Raw genomic sequence first — 9,650 nt, forward strand, 5'->3', positions numbered from 1 at the left:
AAGAGCTGATTGTGTCTGTACAACGTCCGGCGGGGCGGGAGGGTCCCGGCCGGCTGCGCGCTCCAGGCACCTGCCCCGGCTCCGCACCGCCGGGACCTGCCGCGGGGCCAGGGGGCAGCAGGGCGGGGGACCGGCTCCGGGGACAAGCAGGCGAAGGAGGCAAGGGAAGGGGACAGAGTCGCAACCAAGTGGATGGAGATATTAAAGATCCGGGGAGGGGGGTGGGATTGAAGTGCACAAAAGAAAAGCGGGGTGGGACCAACACCGCACTTGGATGCTGATGATTATTTGGTCTCTTATCAAAACCGGACTCTGCTAACCTCGCTGCTCCCTTCGCTTCCCCCCCGCCCACCTCCACCCCCTTCTCCTCGAGGAAAAACAGAACAAACAGACCCCCCCAACCCAAGCTCTGGGTCTCTGCACAGCCCCGGAGATGGGGGAAGGGGTGAAATGAGGTCCCCGCTGCCCCTGAGTCCTCTGCTGCGCGGTGTGAGGACGCGAGGCGTCGTGTCTGCTCCTGGAGCACGGGCCTGGGTGCGCGTGTGCGGGTGTGTGCGCGGGGGTGGGTGTGTGCACGTGTGTGTGTGTGTGTGTGTGCCTGTGTGCGTGTGCACGTGTGTGTGTGTGTGTCTGTCTGCCCACGAACCAGTCCATTGGTGTCTGATTTCAGATCCTGAGTCGACTCCCTGGTAAGTAGAGTGGGGGGCGAGGGGGCGGCGGCGCGGGCCGATTAGGTGAAGCTCATGGACACTGTGTGCTCCAGCGCCTTGCGGCGGAGGGAGGCGATGCTGGTGCCCCGCCACACGTCGCTGCTGTCCGGGGAGCTGCAGAGCTGCGGCGAGCCCGTGACGTTGCTGGGCCCGGGCAGCGAGGCGGGCACCATGCCGGGGAAGGCGGGCTGGTAGAGGTGCGACTGCAGGCCGGCGCCGTTGGAGCCCGCCAGGCTGTTGGACAGGCCCATGGAGTTGGGCGGCGGCCCGGCCGCCAGGCTGCACTGGGACAGCGACTGCGCCATGGCCTGCTGCCGGCCCAGCGCCGGCGGCAGCGGCAGCTGCGACACGCCGGGCATGGCGGCGGCGGCCCAGCGCGTGTCGTTGGCGTGGAAGGAGCAGAGGCTGTCGCCCATGGCGGCGGCGGCGGCGGCGGCGGCCGAGGGGAACTGCGGCAGGCCCGGCGTGGGCAGCAGCGTGCCCGGCGCGCGGAACACGTTCGTCGTCTTCTTGCGCTTCTTCCACTTGGCGCGGCGGTTCTGGAACCAGACCTGCGGGAGCGAGCGCGTCACCCCGCGGCCTGCGAGTCCCTGCGCCAGCATGCACGCGCGTCGCCTGCCCCCGCACACACGCGTGGGCACACACACGTATACACGCACACCCATATACGGGTACACACATGCTCGCACACATATACACACGTGCACACACACGCATACACATGCATACACACTTGCTCGCGCACACATATATACATTCACACACACGAACACACACATATACACACGCACACATATAGACAACCAGGCACACACACACATGCACACACACGCATACATGGACACAGACGCATGCACACATATACACATGCACACACATGCTTGCACCTATGCACCCACACAAAGACACATGCTCACACACGCGCACACACATGCACGCACACATGCGCGCACACATCACACGCGGACGCACGCATGCACGCACACACTCTTGGGGCCACGCTAGGGAGGGGGCATGGCCTGGATGCTCTCCCTGCCGGCCGAGGCGCACCCAGCCTCCCTCTTTCCGTCTGAAAACAGCAAAGGGAGGGTTAAAGGGGGGAAAGGCGCCCTGGGTTTGTCTCCCCCCCGGGCCCCGGGCACACCGGTGCTAAGCAGAGTAGCTGCGGTCAGCCCAGGCTCCCCGCAGGGCGGGAGCTGCCCGCTGCCCACCTGCCCCGGCAGCCCGCGCCGGCCCCAGCACCGCGGGCCCGTGAGCGATGCAGGAGGCCCTGGCTCCCACGGCTTTGTGCTCTCCCAAGCCCCGAGCCTGGAGGCCCTTCGCGCCTCGCCCCACAGCTCCAGCCGCCGCCCTGCGGCTTAGCGCGAGCAAGTGTCCGCTCCGGGCGCCGCGGGGCAGGGAGGCCCGGGCCAGCGCCGGCCCTCGCAAGCAGCCCACTGCACCCCGCCTCACCCCCCAGTAGCGGTTTAACAGCTCGGTCCCAGTAATCCCGGGGAGGAGCAACGAGCTGTTTCTGGGGCCTCAGGGGACGCAGCAGAAATGCTGTCTGAGCCGCCCCCGCCCCACCCCGGTCCTGAGAGGACGTGACCTGCAGAGGCTGCCCGGCCCACGCCCCGGCCGGTTTGGCAAGACACAGTGCGTTGCCGAGGAAAGCTACTTGCCAGGAAAGCCCTCACTCCCTAGCCTCTGCCTCTACCTGGCCTCTTCCTCTTCCTCTTATCCCCAGCTCCGTGGCCGCCCCGCCAGCTGCCTCCTGATGGATGACTGGAGCTGCAGGAACTTTTCTACTGCAAGGGATCAATGTGTCTGCCCGGGATTGAGCTGTCTGAGGGCACCTTCGCTCACAACGAGGCGAATTTGTGTAAAAGGGCGGGGGCGGGGGGGGGGGGGAAGGGATGCACCGGTCCAGTGCTCCTGACCCTGCGGAGGAGAGCTCCTGGCTGCGCATAAAACCCAAAGGCCTGTGTGATCGCAGGGCGATTGCGCAGGCAGACTCCCGACCCCGGTTTCACCACCCGAGATCGGGGGCTGCTCCGTGAGCCGGAATCGCTCAGCCCCGACCTCCTGCGTGAAACCAGGCGGCAGGTGTCTTCAGCAAGCAGGCGCTTTGCTCGGACGTGAACCCTGGGGAGAGCGGATCCGTGGGTTTCCTTGTATTGCATTAAAAAGATCCTGGGCTGTTAGCAAGGGGAGGGTGGGAGGAAATGGGTGGACTGGAAATCCAGATTCGGACTATGCCAGGCCCAGAACTTGCTGGAGTTCATCATGTCACACTGTAAACCCGGGCTGAGAACTGTGCACTGCCATTAGCGGAAATGAACAGCTGTTAAGGAACTCTGTTAGATGAATAATCGAAAAATCGTGTTCAATTAGGTTTTAGGGTTAATAGTTAAATTGCGGCTACAAAATCTTTTATGTTTCATGGTTTAGTGGTGTTGTAAAGAATCTCCATCAGGTCTGCTCATAGCTGCGGTGCATATGCTTTTAAAATGTGAATGTTTCCAGTTGAAACCTGGTGCATGACAGATTAAAACACAGAGAAAACCTGAGGGAGATTTTGAGAACGTACACTTGACAGCTCTGGAAATATATTAACCACAGGCATTGAGCAACTTTGGACTCTTTTTAAAATGCAGCTACCCCCTGAAAATTATTAATACAACAGTGAGAATCTAATGGAGGTTGGAATCTAAAAATCTACCCTGATGTTATCTGCTGTTACAGTAATATAGACATAGTGTAAATGTATTTTAAAATATATAGCCCGTTTAATTCCCCAGCTATAAATGGGCTAGAAATAGAGAGAGAAGAGGAGAGGATATGTTTTTTCTCCAGGAGCCAAAAGCTTTATGAAGATCTCATTGGAATCCAGCGGATGATTAATGTGAAGATTTGGTAGGAAATCTGGAGAGCTGTATTAAAGCTCAGATCTCAGGTTCATTTCGATCAGCCAGCCGTGAACTCTGGGCCGAATTCATTACACTTTAATAGTGCTGGGAGAGGAAGAAAATGCAATTTCTCATTCCATTAGAAAACTAGAAAATACTCTCAGCTTGTCCCCTATTAAGATGTGGCAGGTGACAGAACCGTTGTGGGGGACACGGTCAATGGAATTACAACACATTATTTTTGTTCGTATAAAATATTGAAAGGCAAGCCTGGCTGTGCAGAAGTTATTTCACTGATTTGGTTTTTATGTAAATAAAATATTGAAAGTTAATTAATCCGTGCTAGAGACTAATGATTATGCTTATTATATTGCATTTGATCGCGTAATTTGCATGATTCTCGCATTGCTGCTTAATAAGCCATTCCAGGTTATAAATAATTCTGAAATTGGTTTCTAATAATGGCATGCTATAAAAAGAATGGTTTTATTACACCAGCCTGAAAAGCAGAGCGATATCAGACGTGGAATAGGCCTCTCTTATAAGCACCACTCGCTTTAATAATTATTTAAATGTATCACATATATTAAATATAGATCTAAAATGGGGGAAAGAAGTAATTTATTCCAGCATCTCAAACACTTAAAAACATACACAGACGCTATAAATTAACAGTTTGTATCATTCCTTAATCAGTGTGAACCCCACGTACAGCAAGGAATGTGTAGGCAATCTGTTAACTATAAAGAAAACTATAAAGTACTCGTATAAGAACATAAACCAATTACTATTTAATTTAAATTTGGTCAAGGAGCAATGATACAGTGAATTGTGAAGTAAATACATTTGACATAAATTATTTTTGCATTAGATTACATAATGTTAATCATTTTGAAGTGTTAATTAAGAAGGGTATGTTGATCTGATTACTTTTTAAACTAGAGAACATTATTGTAAAAAAATATTTAAATTGCCACCCTATTAAACTGTTTTTATCAGCAGTCTCGAGCCATTATCATTGGTTTTGGATTATGCTGAGTCTATTAAAACACTTTGTCTTTCTTCCCACGAATTTCTTTGATGTGCTTTTGGAAAATAACTATTTCCATTATATATTTTACATTTTATTTCGTCTACCGCACTCCTAATATTGAAATTGGTATCATTAACCTTTGGGAAACCCAATAAAGTTTAATAGACCTCGTTTTCTTTTTTCATAAAGTCCGTTGTCCAATTATATTTTATTTGTGAATCTAATTCCTAGTTTAATTTAAACTAATTATCATCTTGTGTGAGTCGAGTAAAATTGTTTTCCTGTTTAAAACAAACGCATATGCATTCTGCTACATACAAGAATACAGCTCCTTTTTATGTAACGTTAATTCACTTATGATTTTTTAACATATCTCTTTATTTAGCTTGTCGGTCTGGGCTTGCCGTGAGAAATTTTGGAGAGGAGCACGATTAAAATAAAAGCGAGTTCACAAGGTCATCATGCCCAGCAGCAAAAGCACTTTCGACCAGTAATTACAGCGTGCATGTATTCATTTCTCAGAGACTAGCTCAAAAGCCCACACAATAACACTTAATTGCTAAAATCGTTTTGCGTAAGAATCTGTTGGTTTTTACTCATCTCGCCCGCTTCCACTTTCCTGCTAAATGTATGTGAATAACCTGTTTGCCGTATGCCGAGCTATATCTTCGTCTACATAGCTATCGAGATATAAATATAGGTCTCACTCGATAACAGGAAATTTAAACTGTTCATTGTTCCTGTTATCCTCAGCACTTATTCAGAATTTGAAACCAAATATGACGGAACTGAGACCGAAAATGAAATTGCGTTCGTAGACACCCCTTTTTTAGCCAACAATGAGCGTGTAACCAATTGTTAGGGGTTGCTGCCCATTGGCATATTTCAGGCAATCTCGCATAAAGTTCTGGGGAAGACATTGCCGCGGGTCCCAATTGGAGACGTTCAGCACCTTGGACAGCTCACGCCATTCAATTAGATCCGGGTGCACCCAATGCATCGCTCTAGCTGATAAAAGAAGCAGGATCGTATTGAGAGCGAGCGCTTCGTGTAAACAGTGCAAGAAACAGAAACATGTGACTGACTGCCTGAGCCGCTTCTGGATTTCCATTCCCTTTCCCTAGCCACGGACGCCGCTTTCCGCTCGAATTCAGCATCTCCCAGAAAGCCAAGGCGACGGCACTGGTTGTCCAGCGCACCCTGCCACCGGTGTCGCCCCGGGGCAGCCGTCAGTCAGCCCGCTCGCGAGGAAAGGGAGAATGATACGGCGGAGCCGCGGCGCCCTGACTTGCTCTGATTTGGGCTTGGTTGTCTGGTTCGGGAGGAGTCTTTTTGGGATCGCCAGTTGCGAAGGGGAAGTGGTTCCCTGGATGGAGCTACACCACCAAACCTAAGGGCGGATGCGGTTTTAGGAAGCAGAACAATGCCATGCGGGTTGGACTTTATCCCCACCCCCCACGCCCTTTCTAAGCGGGGATCGACTTGCACATTTGAAATAGCTCAACTGTTGCGCTAGCAGGGCACCGAGAGCTCTCTTCTTCCAGCGGGGTGTCTAGGGAGCCCCGCTGCCTCAGAGGCACCTGTGCTAGGAAGGCTTTGGAAGCCGCTTGTCACTGGTGAAATCAGGCGGTGAGCTAGAGACACAGATGTCACGAGCTGCCTCTTTAGGGAGCCCTGCCCGGAGACCCACGGATCTGCCCCCCGCGGAGTGACCCCAGGCCCGGGCTGGGGCCGGCTCCTACCTGCACCCTGGACTCGGTGAGGCCAATCCGGAGGGCCAGCTCCTCCCTCATGAAGATGTCAGGGTAGTGGGTCTTGGCGAAGCTCCTCTCCAGCTCGTTGAGCTGCGCCGGGGTGAAGCGGGTCCGGTGCCGCTTCTGCTTCTGCTGCCCCTGCTGCTGTCCGGGCTGGCTGGGGTTCTGCCCGCCCTGCTGCCCCTGCTGCTTGTCGGGGTCTTTGGCGCTGGCTGCTAAGGAGCTGGGGTTGGAGCCCACCGTGGTGATGTCGTCCCCGGGCAGCAGCGTGGCCCCTTCCACCGTGTCCGAGTTGGGAGCCAGGTCCCCCGGGTGCCCCCCCGGGTCGGAACCGCCGACGCCCAGGCGGCACTTCACAGCCTCCCGGTGGCCCAGCAGCTCGGCCGCATCTTTCATCCCTGCGGGGGCAAAGCAGCCGCGGTTACTGCGCTGCAGCCGGCAGGGGCTGCCCCGCGCCTCCATCCAAGCCGGGCTAATGGGCGCCGCCTGCACCCCCGCCCGCCCCGCACCCGCAGCCCAGCCAACTTCCAGCGCGGGGCAAGCTCCAGGCTCAGCCCGGCCAGTGGGGCTCACCGATCCCTCCTTACACCCCAGGGCCAGTGGGGCTCACCCCCCCCTTGCACCCCACCCCGCCTCACCCCAAGCAGCTTCACCGCCCTGTGCCAGATCCGGGCACACTCTCCCGATCCTCGTCCCCATCTGCACAAACGCTTATGTTAAAAAAAAAAAAGGGTGGGGGGAGAAAGGCAAATCAAATGAAAATCCCTCCCGGCTGAAGCCAGGCTGGCCTGTCCGGGAGCGCCGGGGATGGGTGGGGGCGACGGCTGAGAGCAGAGGCATGAGGTGCCCGCACCTCGGATGGATCTACATATTCCATAGGATTTTTTTTAAGACGACGTTAAATCAAATTAAAGCGGGAGCCGCACAATTACTTTGCCAGAAATTAGCCCATTTAGATCGCATTAAGGCAAAACAAGGACCAAATTGTCAATTTCCTGCCTCCGGCTCCTTCCTGCCGCCGCGGCTGCTGGGGGCGAGGGAGCTGCGGGGGGAAAACTCACCGAGCCGGGCGTCCAGGAGGTCGGCGTGAGACAGCATCGCGCAGCGCTCCAGGGCGAAGGCTGGTCCCCCCCCAAATTTTAGTAGCCTGAAGTTATGTAAAATAGATGTGGATAGAAGATATAGGCGAGAAGATATATATAGATCGCCTAAATGAAAGAAAATTCGGTGTGTGGTTAAAAAGGGGGTCTCTTGCATTATAATGTCCTTTAGAGAGACGGGGAGGTGCTTAACACTTCAATGAACCCGTGAGCAGCTCGGCAAAGGGACCAATCAGGAGGGCAGGCTGCAAATGTCAGCGCCCGGAGAGTCCCCACTCCGCCCGCCCGCCCGCCCGCCCGCAGCCTCCGCAGCCTCCGCAGCGCCGGCCCGCAGCTTCCCCGCGCGCCCCGCGGGCCGGGCCGGGCCGAGCAGAGCCGGGCCGGGTAGGGCCAGCTTCGCCTTTCTCCCTGTCTTCCCGGGCTTCCTTCAGCCGCTCGCTCCCAATTGCAGCCCCCCGCACTGCTTCCCAGCTGCCCCCCAGCCCAGCCCAGCCCCTCTCTCATCCCTCCTAAGGACCTGGCACCCCAGCCCGGAGCAGGGCTGCCGAGGGGGCCGCGCCACACTCCTCGCTGCCGCTGTTGCTCGTGGGCTCTCGCTTCGGGGGGGTGTGTGTGTGTGTGTGTGTGAACTTTTCCTCGGCCGATCCGCTCTGAGTTTCAGGATCTTTCTGAGGTGTGTGTATGGTGGTGGCGGGGGGGGGTTGGGAGGGATATATTTAATCACTCATAATACAATATAAATAATTTGTCCCAGTCGCTCTTGCTGGCTGAAAGACAGCGGAGAATAAAGTGATTCGAGTCCCCGCTGAAACTCATGCGCCCGCACCCGCTCTACCTTGCTCTGAGCTGCACTGTGAGGTTTTCTTTTTTTTTTTTTTGGTCCCTCAGAGGAGATCACTACCCACTTCTGGCTCCTCAGAAAAGGGGGATTAAAAAGCAAATCTTAGTGTGAAACATAGGTCTGAGCCGAGCCAGCCCCTCAACATGGGTTTCAGTTGAAGTTTCGAAGTTGGGCTTGCCTTCCAACTCAACTGAAGGCAGTAAATAAAGTTAAACGCTTCTTATTTTCCTCTGGAATATGTGAAAGTACCCGAACAATTTAAAGAGCTTTGCACAAGTGAAGCGAACCATCTCTAATGTTCTGATTTTTCAAAGCCAGCCAACAACAAAGTTTAGATTAGTAATATATTTCTAACCAGAGTAATTTTCAAGATCATTAGGCATTTATGTAATTAGTGCCAAATCTATAAGCTTTTATTACGATTATTAGAGTAAAATCAGTATAAATTTGTACTAATTTACTACTGTTTAGACTTGGCTGTCAAGCCAAGAGGTTCTTATTGTAAATGATAACTGAGGAAATTAAGTGCAAAATTCTGTACCATTTCTGATCCGCTCCTAAACAATCCGTTTCAATTGTATTTGCAGCAGAACATAATGCCCTTTTAAAGTTATTTGACTTGTATTTTTATTTGCAAAACAAGAAAAATACCCTCCACCCAGGCACAATGAAAACTGATATTTACTACTTCCAGCTTGATTACCATTGATTTTTAATTCACAAGTGATGCAATTAAGATTATTCATTTAGTGCAAATAAAGCTTCCCCGGGAAAAAAAAAAAGAAGAAGGGAGCCCGGTGAAGTCTGTGTTAAATAATACAGCGCAAATGGCTTTTTTTGTTCGCCACCCAATTGACTTACACAAAACATTGTAAATGCTGCATGCGAGCAGATGCAAGAGTGATTTTGTTTGCAGCTCAGATGTAGTGGGTTTCGGCAGGGACTGAACCAGGAGACAAAGGAGGCGGCCGACCGAGATCTAGGGCAGTTTTGTTCCCTTCCCCCCGGTCCCCCGGTCCAGATCTTGGGTTCCACTCATTCAATCCGGCTTTCGAGGCGTCTGGCTGTTGACACGAATGTGGGTGCACAGGAATGAGAGCTAGCTGCGGGGGCAGAGCCAGAGTCGGGCCCCACTTTAGTGCCGAAACAAACTGGGGGCAGGGGCCCATATTTAGTCACGTCCCTTGATTTGGGCTGCGAAGCAGAGGGCGGGGGAAGGGCAGCGCTCAGGATGCAAGCCCTGAGAGCAAGGCCACCCCACTGGGGAGCCCGGAGGACAGGGGGAGGAGACCCCCGCACGGGCGTTGCGGGCAGGCGGCTCTGG

General features: G+C 53.5%; 1 protein-coding gene across 1 annotated transcript; it reads right to left on the bottom strand.

Annotated features, from left to right (window-relative positions):
- Window positions 1-415: 415 nt before the first annotated feature.
- Window positions 416-6,781, bottom strand: OTP (orthopedia homeobox). Its single transcript, XM_006261570.3, has 2 exons — window positions 6,374-6,781; window positions 416-1,261 (listed from the first exon to the last, which is right to left on the bottom strand). Exons 1-2 carry the CDS (start codon window positions 6,779-6,781, stop codon window positions 731-733), a joined length of 939 nt encoding a protein of 312 aa, XP_006261632.3. The 3' UTR covers window positions 416-730.
- Between the last annotated feature and the right edge of the window lie 2,869 nt (window positions 6,782-9,650).

The sequence above is a fragment of the Alligator mississippiensis genome, chromosome 3 (assembly GCF_030867095.1).
Source record: "Alligator mississippiensis isolate rAllMis1 chromosome 3, rAllMis1, whole genome shotgun sequence".
Lineage (NCBI taxonomy): Eukaryota > Metazoa > Chordata > Crocodylia > Alligatoridae > Alligator > Alligator mississippiensis.

What these genes read in the sequence shown, in the direction of transcription:
- OTP (XM_006261570.3), bottom strand. Translation starts at nt 6,781, where the DNA reads ATGAAAGATGCGGCCGAGCTGCTGGGCCACCGGGAGGCTGTGAAGTGC. An exon ending in TCACCGAGTCCAGGGTGCAG is followed by an intron (nt 1,262 to 6,373) that starts GTAGGAGCCGGC and finishes TCGCTCCCGCAG; the next exon opens with GTCTGGTTCCAGAACCGCCG.